Source organism: Belonocnema kinseyi, chromosome 4 (assembly GCF_010883055.1).
Source record: "Belonocnema kinseyi isolate 2016_QV_RU_SX_M_011 chromosome 4, B_treatae_v1, whole genome shotgun sequence".
NCBI lineage: Eukaryota > Metazoa > Arthropoda > Insecta > Hymenoptera > Cynipidae > Belonocnema > Belonocnema kinseyi.
In genome coordinates, this window is record NC_046660.1 from 10,439,496 (window position 1) to 10,455,276 (window position 15,781).

The 15,781-nt window shown below is 21.5% G+C and overlaps 1 protein-coding gene across 2 annotated transcripts in view; it reads right to left on the reverse strand.

Annotated features, from left to right (window-relative positions):
• The window catches only part of LOC117170643 (vacuolar protein sorting-associated protein 13), a 171,335-nt gene extending 157,032 nt beyond the window's left edge, over positions 1-14,303 (reverse strand). For both annotated transcript variants that reach the window (XM_033357554.1, XM_033357553.1), the window contains exons 1-5: positions 14,222-14,303; positions 13,939-14,136; positions 9,341-9,573; positions 3,760-3,898; positions 671-917 (exon numbers count right to left, since the gene is read on the reverse strand). In XM_033357554.1, coding sequence (XP_033213445.1) covers positions 671-917; positions 3,760-3,898; positions 9,341-9,573; positions 13,939-14,136; positions 14,222-14,261 — 857 coding nt within the window. In that variant the 5' untranslated portion in view covers positions 14,262-14,303. The remainder of the gene's footprint in view (positions 1-670; positions 918-3,759; positions 3,899-9,340; positions 9,574-13,938; positions 14,137-14,221) is intronic.
• Positions 14,304-15,781: the final 1,478 nt, after the last annotated feature.

Below are 15,781 nucleotides of genomic sequence, written 5' to 3' on the forward strand. Positions count from 1 at the left end.
AAATCTTAAACCAAAACTGATTGATTTTCAACCAAACTTTCGCATTTTTAACTGAAAAAGATGAAATTTCTACTAGAATAGATGAATTTTCAAAAAAAAAAATTCAGTTAAAAAAAATTTCAACCAAATTGTTGAATTTTCAAGACAAAAACACGAATTTTCTACAAAACCGTTGAATTTTCAACCAAAAAATATAAATTTTCAAACAAAACAATTATTAAAAAAAAAGTTGAATTTCCTGATTTTCAAGCAAATCGTTGAATTTTTATCTAAAAAAGATCAATTTTTAATCAAAAAATGTAATAGGTAAACTTTCAGTAAAAAATTAATTATCAATCAAAATAAAAAAAATATCAACAGCGCAGTTAAATCTATAACGAAAAGAAATTAACTTTTAACAAAATCATTCGTCTTTCAACCAAGTAGTTTAATTTTCAACCAAAAAAGTCGGATTTTCAACAAATTTCAACATAATTGTTGCACTTTCAAGTCACAAAGAATGACTTAAAACAAAATTTTTGATTTTTCAAAAGAATAATTAGTTTTGCAACCCAAATAATACCCGAAAAGATGCATTTTAATCAAATATATATTTCTTTTAATCCACACTACATAACAGTTTAGGCCCTTTTATAATAATGAAAAAAAGGCAAATGAAAACAAAGCTCACCAATCTTTGTAGTGTCCTCTATAGGATGTCAGATGAGGTCTATATTTTCTGTAAGGCGCAGCTTTATTAGCTCGATCTAATCCTTCGCCCAACTGCATCAAAGCTTGATACTGTCTTTTGGTTAATCCTATTCTCAATTTTTGCATTTCAAGATCGAGCCACACTTTTGGTATCGTATAATTACTACCATCCATTTCTGGCTTTGGATTCAATTTCAATTTCGCTTTTACATTTATCGGCCCCACCACTTGAATCATAAACAATTACTTTGTAACATTACGAATAGAATATTATTGATGCAAACTCCTGTTCAAAAAAAAAAAACAAGAATCCAACGACCAAATTTGGACCACAAAAAACAGAAAAAAAACAAAAACAAAAAAAATTTAAAACAAAAAAATAATTTTCGGACAAAAATAAAAAAGAGGAAAGAAAAATGAGAATTTTTGTTTCGTTGTGATCCAAATTTGGTCGTTGGATTCTTGTTTTTTTTAACAGGAGTTTACATCAATTTGATTATTGGACGTTAAATAGGATTTTTAATTTGGATTTTATTATAATTTAAATTTCTTAAATTTAGAATATTATTGCAGGGTGTCTACTCAAATCCTGGACAGAAATTCCTTGACAAATCCAGATTTTTTCCAGATATCTCAAGATTTTTCCATGTATTTTTTTAAACAATCGACTTGGAATTTGTATAAGATTTTGCGAATTTATTATAAATTATCGTTTTTTGCAATCTTTATAAATATCTAAATGTGTTAAAATAGTACTATTCATATGTAAAATTAATAACTTTTTTTTATTTCTAAAAGTAACATAAGTAAATCTTGAATAGGACAAGTTTCTACGGATTTAATTGTTAATTAAGAAAACTTAAAAAAATGATATTACAAGATATTCTTAAATATCTCATCACTATCGAATAATTAAATAAATAAATAATACTAAAAATAGATGAATTTTTTAACCAAATAGTTCAATTTTCAATCAAGAAAATTATTTTTCCACCAAAAATACGAATTTTCAACTAAGTAGTTGAATTTTCGGCCAAAAAAGATACATTTTCAAACAAAAAATGAAATGGTTAAATTTTCATTTAAAAAATAATTTTTAACAAAATAGGAAAACTCTGAACCAATGTGATGAATTTTCAAATAAAATTATGAACCTTCAGCTGAAATATTTAAATTTTAAACCAAAACGAATGATTTTTAACCAAATAGTAGAATTTTCAACTAAAAAGGATACATTTTCAACCAAAAATGGATATCAATTTATTGTTAAAGAAAATCATTTTCAACAAAAACAACGGAATTTTTAACAAAAATATTTAATTTAAACTAAAATCTTAAAACCGTAACTGCACTCGTTGCCTTTTTATCAAAAAATATGAATTTTAAACTAAGAAAGATCCATTTTTAACCAAATAGTTCAATTTTCACCTGAAAAATATAAACTTTTAACCAAAAATGAAACAGTTAAATTTTTAATTGAAAACATTAATTGTGAAACAAAAAATAGAACAAAAAAGATGAATTTTTAACCAAGTAGTTGAATTTTCAACTATAAAATTTTCAACAAAATAGTAAAATTCTCAACCAAATTGGTGAATTTTCAAATAAAATTATAAATCTTAAGCTGAAATATTTAAGTTTTAAACCAAAACGATTAAATTTCAACCAAATAATTAAATTTTCAAATTAAAAGGATAAATTTTCAACCAAAAATGGAGATCAATTTATTGTTAAAGAAAATCACTTTCAACCAAAAAAAAACGGATTTTTTCACAAAAATGTTTAATTTAAACTAAAATCTTAAAACCTTAACTGCACTATTTAACTTTTTAACAAAAAATATGAATTTTAAACTAAGAAAAATCAATTTTTAACCAAATAATTCCATTTTCACCTGAAGAATATCAATGTTCAACCAAAAATGAAACAGTTAAATTTTCAGATAAAAAATTAATTTTTGAAAAAAAATTTTGTTTAAAATAGGATTTTCAACCAAACTGATGAATTTTCAACTAAAATTATGGAATATTTTACTGGATGAGTTCAATTATCTGTTAAAAAATTAATTAAAAAAAAAGAACTTTGAACAAAGTTGTTGAATTTTCAACTTTAGTAATTAAGTTTTTAGCTGAATAAATTTTTTTTTAAACAAACAGACAAATTTTTAACCAAATGCATGAATTTTCAACTAAATAGTCCAAATTTAGCTAAAAAAGATAAATTTTCAACAAAGTAATTGAAACTGGAGTAGTTAAATTTTTAGTTAAATTATTTTTCAACAAAACAGACGAATCTTCAACAAAATATATAAATTTTCTACCAAATACATAGTTAAAATTTTAACTAAAAAATATGAATTTTCATATAAATATTTGACGAAATATTTGAATTTTTTACTACAAAATATGCATTTTCTAGACAAAACAAAAACTGGAATAATTAAATTTCCAGTTAAAAAAAAGTAATTTTTAATTTAATTAAATTAAATTTAATTTAATTTGTAAACAAAAGGGATAAACTTTTAATTAAAATTATGAATCTTTAACCAAAAAAATATGAATTCTCAACGAAAAATGTAACAGTTGATATTTGAAAAAAAAGAAATTACTTTGAACTTAAAAACAACTGAATTCAACGAGAAAATACAAATTTTAAAAGAGAGTTAAATATTTATCTAAGGAAGATTTTTCAGTTAAGAGAGAAAGAAAAATTAGCCAACCTGTTGAATTTTCAAGAAAAAATATGAATTTTCAACCAAATATTTAAATTTTCAATTAAAAAAGATTTAAACCAAGACATTTCTTAAGAAAAAAACGAAATTTCAAGAAAGAAATGAAAAAAGATTTAAACCAAGACATTTCTTAAGAAAAAAACGAAATTTCAAGAAACAAATGAAAAAACATGGTTAATTAATTTTATATTAAAATAAGAAGAAAACAATTGAAACACTCTCCCGAAAAAATTCTTAGATTAAAAAAAATTCCCGGACATTTCCAGGTTGTCCAGGTGAGTAGACACCTAGTTTTTAGTCGAAACATTAAATAATAATAATAAAAATTTTTTTCATACAATATTGATACCCGTCCGGTATGCGATCTGCAGTTGCAATCGATTCCGAAAATATTTTTAAATAACTATCTCGAGGTTCTTTGCTAAAAAGCTTTGTTGTAGGGTTCAGATAAACAGCAAAGGCATCCATTGTGCAGAGCTGAAAAAATATATAATAAATTTATAAATCTTACCCACTCATAAAATAAATACAGGAATCGGAGACACTTCAGAGATAATAAATAGGGCCAATAGTTTCATCAAAATTTAAAAATAATAAACAAATTTTTTGTTATAATCATAAATAGAAATCATGCAGGTGTCGGATGGACTAGATTCGATTATTATATTTTTTTAGCAAGGAAAATTAGATAAAACGCTGGAAGAATGGAAAAATAATAAAAATAATAAAAAATATGAAGTAACTTGAAAATTCTTCTTTCTAGCATAACATTCTATGGATTTGTAAATTATATTTGCAGAAATGAAATTTTTAAACTCATTAAAAATTAAAATTAATTAATTTCTAGGTTTTTCAACGGTACTTTAAAACAAAAACTATTTTTACGCTGACAGTTCAATTCCAGAAAAATGTTGTTAATATAATTAACAAAGAATAATCTCAGAAAATGAAACTAATTAAACTCTGATTAAAGATATTTGCAAAGTTAAAGAAAATCTTTGAAAATTATCTTAATTAATCTTAATTAATTTAATTAATTAATTAATCTTAATTATTCTTAAAGGAAAGGATTGATTCATGTTTAAAATATTTCTTTCTAAGTTTTTTAAAATAACTTGAATTATTCTCAAATGAGACGAATTTCTAAATTTTATGCATTTTGAGCTTTATTTGCCTGAATTAAAATTTGTTATTAATTTAAAGGATTTTTCAAATTGGAACAAATCCTATGTTCTACTTTTCTCTTTGTAAATTTAACTTCTTGCAAGTCGAAACATTTTAATTTTCTGTTCCATTTTTTGATTTCAACTTCTTCTTTCCCAAATTCAAATTTTTTCATTTTGTATTCTTATTAATTGGCATTAGATTTCTAATTTGAAATATTTCAAAAACAGATAATGTGTAAAAATTTTGATATTCATGAAATATGAAAGCTTTTATTTAGCATTGTTTATTCTTTAAATCATTTGCATTAAAATTTATTCAATTGGGAATTTTTTTATCTTTTGAATAAGATTAAATTAAATTGTTGATTTTAATAGAAAATATTAAATTAAAATTCAAAGCTTTTTTTTTAGATTTGCAATGCTTTCAAATTTACATTTTTTACTCTTGAAATTAATTAAATCAACTTGCTGATTTTAAATTTAAATAATAATTTTAATTTTAATCATTCGAACAGATTTCTAGTTGAATTCAAGTGAAATTCTAGTCAATTTAAATTTAATTATAGCATTTCAAATTGAATTATTCTAATTTAAATGGAATTCTAGTTAATTTAAAATGATTTATAGTTTATTTAAAGACAAATATTGATATTCAAACTAAATATCTAGCAATTCAAATAAAATATTCACAAATTAAAACAATTCAAATAGAATTATTGTTAATTCAAGTGAAATTCTAATCAATTGCATTTAAATTCCAGCAAATTTAAAATAAACTATAGTTCAATTAAATGAAAATTTGCAATTTAAATATAATATTAATTAATTCAAGTGGAATTTTGGTCAATTCGAACTTATTATTTCAAGTTAAACTAAATTATAATTAATTTAAATTATATCATAGTTTATTTTACAATTAAAACTCAATGATAATTAACTCAAATGGAAATCTAGTAATTAAATTACTATTTTTATTTTTTAATTATTAAATTCTAAGCTTCTTTTTAAATTTTGTAATACTTAAAATTTAATATTTTTTATATTTATAAGTAATGGGATCAAATTACTTCATTTATATTAAAATATAAATTTAAATTCTAATAAATCAAACAGATTTCTATTTGTATCAAGTCGAAATCTAGTTGATTTTAATTTAATTCTATACATTAGAATTAAATTCTTGCAATTCAAACGGAATTCTAGTTAATTGAAAATAAATTATACTTAATTGAAATGAAATTTTAATTAATTAAGTGGAATTCTAGTCAATTCAAACTTATTATTTCAATTTAAACTGAATTAAAAATAATTAAAAATTATTGATAGTTTATTCTACAATATTCTACAATTACAACTCCAATTATGGTTAAATCACATGCAAATTTTGTAATTAAAATACTAATTATTTTTTAATTATTTATTTTTCAGCTTTTTTAATATTCAACGTTTTGGGATTGATATTTCTATTCTTGAATGTAATTGAATCAAATTTCCGACTTTTTAGTTCATATATTGATTTTAATGATTTTGGTAAAATTTTAATTAATTCAAGTGGAATTCTAATCAAGTCTAATTTATTCTAGCAATTTTAATTCAATTATTGCAATTTAAACGGAATTCTAGTTAATTAAAAGTATTTATAGTTTATATAAATAGAAATCTAGACATTCAAAATGAAAATCTAGTAATTTAAATGGAATTCTATCAATTAAAAACAATTCAAATATAATTCTTGTGAATTCAAGTGCAATTCTAGTCAATTTTAATTTAATTCTAGCAATTCAAATGGAATTCTAGTTAATTCAAAAGTATTTATATTTTATATAAATAGAAATCTAGATATTAAAAATGGAAATCTAGTAATTCAAATGGAATCCTAACAATTCAAAACAATTCGAATAAAATTCTTGTTAATCGAAGTGGAATTCTAATCAATTGCATTTAAATTCCAGCAAATTTAAAATAAATTATAGTTAATTTCAATGAAAATTTCAATTTAAATATAATATTAACTAAGTAAAACGGAAATCTAGTAATTAAATTACTATTTTTGATTTTAAATGATTAAATTCTTAACTTTTTAAGAAAATTTTAATGATTAAAATTTAATATCTTTTACTCTTCAAAGTAATGAGATCAAATTACTTAATTTATATTCAAATATAAATTTAAATTCTAATAAATCAAACAGATTTCTATTTGAATCAAGTAGAAATCTATTCAATTTTAATTTAATTCTATCAATTACATTTAAATTATTGCAATCCAAACGGAATTCTAGTTAATTCAAATTTTTACAGAAATATAGATATTCAAAATTAAAAAAAAAACAATTCAAATAATATTCTAACAATTAAAAATAATTCGAATAGAAGTCTTGTTAATTCAAGTTGGAATTCTAATCAATTATAATCAAATTCCAGCAAATTAAAAATAAATGCTAGTTAATTCAAATGAAAATTTGCAATTTAATTAGAATATTAATTAATTCAAGTGGAATTTTTAACGTCTTGAGTTTATCATTTTTAATATTAAATGTGATTAAAGCAGACTGCTGATTGTAGATTAAAATGTTGATTTTAATTGAAATTTTAATGATTCAAACTAATGTCTGGTCGATTCAAGTGAAATTCGAGTCTATTTTAATTCAATTCAAGCAATTCAAATTCAATTATTGCAATTTAAATGGAATTCTAGTTAATTCAAAATAATTTATAGTTTGTATAAATAGAAATCTAGATATTCAAAATGGAAATCTAGTGATTCAAATGCAATCCTAAAAATTCAAAACAATTCTTGTTAATTCAAGTGAAATTCTAATTAATTCTAATTCAATTTCAGCAAATTAAAAGTGAAATCTAGTTAATTTAAATGTAGATCTAGCAATTCAAGTCGAATCCTAATTAATTCAAGTAGAATTCTAGTCAATTATAATTTATTATTTCAGCGGAAACTGAATTATAATAATTATTTTAAGTTCAAATAGAAATCTAGTAATTAAATTACTATTTATTTTCAAAATTTTCAATTCTAGACTTTTTTCCATCATTTTCAACGCTTTCAATTAAACGGAATTCTAATTAATTCTATAGTTAAATTCTAGTTAGTTTAAATTTAATTTTGGTTAATTTATATAGAAATCTAAAAATAAAAATAGAATTCTAATTGATTCAAGTGGAATTCTAGAAACTTTGAATTTAATTCAAGCAAGTCAAATGAAATTCTAGTTAATTCAAAATGGAAATCTTGTAATTCAAATAAAATTTCAAAAATTCTAAAAGAATTCTGGTTAATTCAAGTAGAAGTCTAATCACTATAATTAAATTCCAGTTAGTTTAAATTTAATTTTGGTTAATTTATATAGAAATCTAAAAATAAAAATAGAATTCTAATTGATTCAAGTGGAATTCTAGAAACTTTGAATTTAATTCATGCAAGTCAAATGAAATTCTAGTTAATTCAAAATGGAAATCTAGTAATTCAAATAAAATTCTGACAATTCGAATAGAATTCTGGTTAACTAAAGTAGAACTCTCATCACTATAACTAAATTCCAGATAATTTGAACTGAATTTTGGTTAATTTATATATAAATCTAAAAATCCAAATAGAAATCTAATTAATTCAAGTGGAATTGTAGACAATTTTAATTTAATTCAAGCAATTGAAACGAAATTCTAATTAATTCAAGTGGAATTGTAGACAATTTTAATTTAATTCAAGCAATTGAAACGAAATTCTAATTAATTCAAATAAAATTCTAACAATTTGAATAGAATTCTGGTTAATTCAAGTAGAATTCTAAACACTATAATTAAATTCCAGTTAGTTTGAATTAAATTTTGGTTAATTTATATAGAAATCTAAAAATCCAAATAGAAATCTAATTAATTCAAGCGGAATTCTAGACAATTTTAATTTAATTCAATCAATTCAAACGAAATTCTAGTTAATTCAAATAAAATTCTGTCAATTCGAATAGAATTCTGGTCAATTTAAATAGAATTCTAAACAATTCAAGTGGAATTCTAGTCAATTCGAACTTAATATTTCAAATTAAGTATAGTTAACTCAAATGAAAATTTTATATTCTAGTTAATTCAAATTTAAAGCCAAACAGTACTGAATATTAAAATAAAAATTTATTTAACGTTCATGTACCATTTTAAACGATTGAAAATTAAATTATTTAATATTGAGAATCTCAAAATTTAAAACTCTTTAGAGTAAATTTGTATAATCTTAAATAATAACACAAATTAAAATTAAAGTTTGCTGTTCCGTTCTTTAATTTCAACTTTATTCTTTCCCAAGCTTGAATCTTTTCTATTTAAATTCTTATGCATCAGAAAAGAATGTCTTATTTGATATATTTTCAAAACTGAGAACTTTAAAATGTGTAATTTTTTATATTAATAAAAGTCGAATGTTTTTATTTCGTATTATTTAATTTAAAAAATGTTTTCAACTATATATTTTTTTAAATGTCAAATTAAAAATATATCAATAATTAAAAAATTAAAAATAAAACTCGAGGCTTTAAAATGAAAAATAATAAATAGATGAATTTATAGTATTTTAAATTAATTATTGTTTGCCTTTGTGGCTGTTTTCTAGCACAAAATTCTGTACTTCATATATCAAAAACATTTTATTTTAGCCAATGATCAAATTTGAAAATTATTTTTAAACGGAAATTAAAAAAATAACGGTATCAGTGGGATTTTTATTTTTAAAAAAAGTGATTTCTTACTTTGAAAATTTGCAGAATCGCATACATGTCTTTGAGATTTCCAGTTGTTAGCCAAGAAGCGTCACAACTCTCCAATGCAAATCTGTTTAACGTAAATCCGCAGGAAAAGGAGAGATCCTTAAACGATATGTGATCTTCATATCGCACATGAATTCCCTTAATTTCTACGTGGATATTTTTAATCATACGGGCGATGAGTTTTTCCATCATGGAATCGTCGACTTTCTCCATGGCTTTCAATTTTCATAATTAAATTAATTTATTATAAGGGTGGTCCAAAACTGTATTTAATTTTTTTTAATTTTCCAGCTCTCATCCTACCCACATTTACGAGGTTCCCAAAAAAATTATCACTATTGTTTTTTATTCAAATGATAATTACAGTTTGCTCAAAGACGATCAAGTTTTACTCGTTATAATTTTTCATACAGTATAAAAATTTGGAATATTTATTTTTTTTTGGTTTATTTGATTATTTGCTTTTAATTTTATATAAATATAATATTTCCAAAATTTTTGAGAAACTTCAAAAAGATTTTCGAAAATTTGAGATGCGTTAAATCAAAATTTCAACAAAAAAGTAAAATTTTCAAACCAACTGTTCAAATTTTCAACAACAAAAAAAATATAAATTCTTAACAAAAATTGAAAAGTTGATTTGCACTCACAAATATTTTTATTTTAAATCAAAGAAAGTTAAAAAAATAAAAAAAATGTTGAGTCCTCAATCAAAAAAGTTTAATTTTCAACCCGTTTGTATTCTTAACCAACAAATTTGAAACATTTTTCAAAAGACGCGAATTTTTTACCAAACGGTTTAATTTTTTAACCAAAAATATAAATTTTCAACCAGAAAGCTTTAAATCCAAAAAGATATTTATTTGAAATAAAAAAAAAAACAGTTTAATTCTTAAACAAAAAAGTACTTATTAGAATTTTCAACGAAAAAAGATCACTTTTTAACTAAAAATATAATAGTTTATATTTCAATAAAAAAAAAATTTTATTTTAAATCAAAGAAAGTTGAAATAATCGAAAAAGGTGAATTATCCGAAAAATAGTTGAATCCTGAGCTAAAAAAGATTAATTTCCAAGCAATTTCATTTTTAAACAAAAAAGTTGAAATATTTTCAAAAGAGAAAATTTTTCTAGAAAACAGTTAGATTTTTTAACCCAAAAATGTGAATTTTCAACACAAAGGAAATTACTAATTCCAAAAAGATTATTATTTTTAATCATCAAAAATTGAATTCATAAAAGAAAACGAATTTTTAAGTAAATAGTTTAACTTGGAACATGAAAATTGAATTTTCAAACTCACAAAATATACAATTTTAACCAAAAATATAATACTTAATTTTCAATGCAAAAATATTTTCATTTCAAATCAAAGAAAGTTGTAATCATTCAAAAAGGTAAATTATCCAAAAATAGTTGAATCATCAATCAAAAAAAATTAATTTTTCAAATAGTTTTATTTTTAAACAAAAAAGATGAAATATTTTCAAAAGAAACAAATTTTCTTGAAAACAGTTTAATTTTTTAATCCAAAAATATGAATTTTCAATAAAAAGGACATTTTTAATTCAAAGAAAATTGAAAGAAGCCAAAAAGACTGATTATCAAAAAAATAGTTGAATCCTCAAACAACAACAAAAAAATGTTTTCAAACATTTGTATTTTTTAATAAAAACTTTAAACAGTTTCATTTTTAACCCAAAAATATTTTTATTTTGAATAAAAAACAGTTTAATTCATAAACAATAACGAATTTTTGAAAAAGCAGTTTAACTTTGAACCTAACGGTTGAATTTTCAACAACAAAAAAAAGATTAATTTTGTAACAAAAATCTAATAATGTATATTTAAATTCAAAAATATTTCTATTTTAAATAAAAAAAGTTGAAATAATCCAAAGAAGAAAAATTCTTGAAAAAATAGTTTAATCCTCAAACAAAAAAAGATTATATATTACACCAGTTATTCTTAACTAAAAAAGTTGAATTATTTTCCAAAATAGGCCAATTTTCTACAGAAAAGTTTAATTTTTAATTCCCAAAATATGAATTTTCAATAAAAAAGACGTTTCAATCCAAAAATATTTTTATTGTAAATCAAAAACAATTGAATTCGTCAAGGAAAATGAATTTTTTCAACTTTGAACCTAGTAGTTGAATTTTCAACAAAAAAAAAAATGAATTTTCAAACTAAAATATAATAGTTGATATTTCAATAAAAAAATGCGAATTCTCAACCAAAAAAAATTTAATTTCCAACCAGTTGTATTTTTCACTAAAAAAATTTAAAATATTTTCTAAAAGAGGCGAATTTTCTACAAAAAGATTTCATTTTTAATTTCCAAAATATGAATTTTCAACCAAAAAAGACGTTTGAACACAAAAATATTTTTATTTTGCATAAAAAACAATTAAATTCATAAACAAAAATGCATTTTTATAAAAGTCGTTTAATTTTGCACCCAGTAGTTGAATTTACAACCAAAAATTATACTTTGAAGAGAAAAACCATTTTTAATACAAAATAAAAATGTCAAATTACTATTTATTTAAGTTTCTTTATTCGCTTTAAGTTTATATAAATATAATTTTCCAAGGTTTCTCGAAAAAATGCAAAAAGATTTTCTAGATTTCAGATATATCGAAAAAGTAGTTAGAAAATTTCTAATCAAATTTGTTTTTATTTTAAAGGATTGTTATAATTACATGAATAATTTGCGTCAGTTTAAAAGATATTAAAGACTTTTTCTAGCTTCGGTAAATTATAAAAATAAATATTAAATCAATAATAAAATTAAATGCTCTCTTTAAAAAATGTTTGTAAACTAAAAAATCTTTTTTGATTTTGCCAGAAATCTTTAAAAAATTGTAATTGTCTTGAAAACCTTTCTCAGTTCTTGAAATTCTTCTAAATCTTTTTTTTCAAATCTTCACAAATCTACATTCTATTTTAAATTTTGTGAAATCTTTTTAAGTTTAATATTATTTTTGTATCTTTTCAAAGAATCTAAAATTTCAAAATATATTTTGAAAAAAAAAACTAAAAAAAATGGGGAATCCTGCAAAATTGGTAAAACTTGTCTCAAAATCTTCCAGATTCTTTTTCGGCATATTTTGAAATATTTAAAGTTTGAAATTAATATTTTTAAATTAAGCAAGATATTTTAATATTTTAAGATTTATTTATAACCAAGAAGACTATTTTTTTTACCAAAAAAATAAATTTCTAATAATCCAATGAGTTTCACTTTTAACTAAAATTATGAATCTTCAACTGGAATAGTTGAATTTTTAACAACAACAAATTAATTTATATTAAAGAAGATAAATTGTCAATCAAAACTGAAATAATTAAATTTTAAGATAAAGAAATTAACGTCTAACCAAAAAGAAGAGTTTTCAACTAAAATTATTAATATTCATTTAGAACAAATTAAATTTTTCATTAAAAAATTACTTTACAAACAAAAATAACTCTCCACACAAAAAAAATTATGTTAAAAAAAATTACTTGAAAAAAATAGTTACATTTTCAAACAAAGTGATGAATTTTCAACTAAAATTGTAAATATTTAAATGGAACAGTTGCATTTTTAACTAAGAAATATGATTTTTCAAATGAAAGTTAAATAATTAAATTTTTAGCCAAAAAATAAATGCTCAACCAAAGAGACAAATATTTATCTAAAATTATGGAATAATAGTTAAATTTTCAGATTAAAAACAAAATAATTTTCAACCAAAAAGGAAACAAATTTTCAACAAAAATTTTTTAATGTAATAGCAAATATTTCTACCAAAGAAATTAATTTTTAATTAAAATTATGAATCTCTAACCAAAAAAAAAAAATAATTTTCAACAAAAGAGTTTAAATAGAACTAAAAAATTTTATGTTCAACTAACATAATAAATATTTTACTGGAATAGGTTAAATTTCCATCCGAAAAGAATAATCATTTTTAAACAAGATTAATTTTTACAGGAAAAAATAATTTTCTACAAAAAAAAATCGATTTTTGAAAAAAATACGTTTATTTTCAACGAAATAATTAAATTGTCAATTGAAAAACACAAATTTTCATCTAAATTGTTGAATTTTGAACAAGAAAAGATCCATTTTCAACCCAAAATGTACATTCAAATTTTTCAGTTGAAGGAATTAATTTGCAACTAAACTGATAAATTTTCAACTGAAATTTCGAATCTTCAACTGGGATAGTTCAATTTGGCGCCAAAAAAAAATGAATTTTTAACCATTAAGATTAATTTTCTACAAAAAGGCGAATTTTTTACAAAGAAAAATTTTCAAACAACTAGTTTAATTTCTAAATAAATAAAATTAAGCAAAATTATTAAAATAATGAAAACTTGAATTTTTTTGCGGCCAGAAGTAAAGTCGCGGATTTTAAATTAAAATCCCGGTCTGCAAGGCCCTTTTTTGTAGTCTAATGTCGCCTATTTTGCCTAAAATTTTTTGCGAATCTCACAAATCTGGACGAGAGCATGAAAATTAAAAAAAAACTACCCTAATGTATTATAATTTCTTAAAAAATTACAATTTCAGATAAATTGAAACTTACATTTGAGCTCAGCCAACTGCTTGCTTCTTTCAACTCTCGCAATTTCGGCCCTTTTGGCTTCCAGTTGAGCCTTTGCTTCTTTTTCAGCATCATATTGGACTTGGCTTGTTGGCACTATTAATATAAACAAATCTTCGACAACTGCGTCAATTTGTCCATTCCACATATCCTTGAATGGAATTTTTAGGACGAGTTTGCCTAGAATAAAATCCATTTGGATTTAATTTGCGAGCTTGACGGATATAATAAAGAATATTTGAGATATTTTAGAGAATTCACCAACCTAATCGACCATATTCCAATTTGATTGGTAAATCTAACATATCAAGTGCACTTTCCTTTATTAACAAGTCTGTCAAGACTACATCACCTGAAAGTAAATCATAAATTGACATTCATTCTCCATCATAAAATAAATCATTTTATATACAAATCAATTTATGACAAAAAATTAGTAAAGCCTTCCCTTAATGGAGTAATATTGTAAGAAAATTAATATTTTGGATTAAAAAAAAAAAATTTTATGATATTGATAGGGGGACTTATAAAATTTATATTTTAAATATTTATAAACAGAATTATATTGACATAAATTGGTGTAAGTGATTTTTAAATAATTTCCGTATGCAATAAACCCATTTTCAGAAATATACTGGTTATTTAGTTCTGTACTACAACCCTTTCAACTTATTAAATAAAATTTTATTGAAAACTTTTTAAAATAGATAACTGGTGAACTTGAAGAAGTTTATATTGTGAAAATATAATACAGAAATTTATATTCTCTATCGCTTTATTATAAAATAAATAACTATTAAACAAAAGTTGATAGTTTTAAAAACTTTAAATTGCAATTTAAAAAATAATATTATTGACATTTAATACAACTTTTAAACATACAATAATTTACTTTTACTTTGATATATTTACGAATCTTAAAATTAAAAATTGTATCCTCAAAATGTATATACATAAATGATTAATATTATTATAAGTTATGTATTAAACAATAACTTCCAATTTAACAATGAAATAACTATATTAATTAAATTAATAATTTAATAATAATATTTTTATTTCTAGATACGTGTGCCACCTTTATTAGAATATTTTTTTTGTTATTTATATATAAACACTGACAACCTAAATATTGTGTAAAATAATATTCAGGGTGGCCGTTTTAATCGAAGAAACATGTCCCGGACATTTCCCGGTTCGCAAACATTTTTCACGGCCAATGGAATTAAAAAACCAAACTATATTCTAAGCATTTTTCCATATAAAATAATAAACAAAAAATAAAGCATTCAAAGTGGAACACTTAAATTCCAAACTTTTAAAATTGAAGTTTAAAAGTTTTCAATTCAAAAATTGTGTATTAAAATGTTAAAAAATTTACACGTACCAAATGGAAGGAACTAACCATTTTTGAATTAAACAATGTTAAATGAAATACAAATAAACTGCAAAATTTAGAACTTTTATCAATTATAGAGTTCAAAGATTCAGATTAAGTTCTAAAAATATAAGCCACATTAAAATTTTCAATAGTCTAATTTAAAGAATCAAGCAATGAACTTTAAGAATTTTCAATTAGACACATTAAAAATGGAAAAAATATTTTTTTTAACTTAACAGTTCTTAAATTAGAAGATAAATTATTTTAATTTTAAATATTCTAGCAATGCTTCAAAAACTTAAAAAGTTTATTTCAAAATCTTTAGAAATCTAGAAGTGGTTTAAAATTTTTCCAAAATCAAAATAATTTTAGAGTTTTTGTCAGGACTTTTAAATATATTTCAAAATGAATTAAATGTTTTCTATAACTTTTAGAAAATCCTGC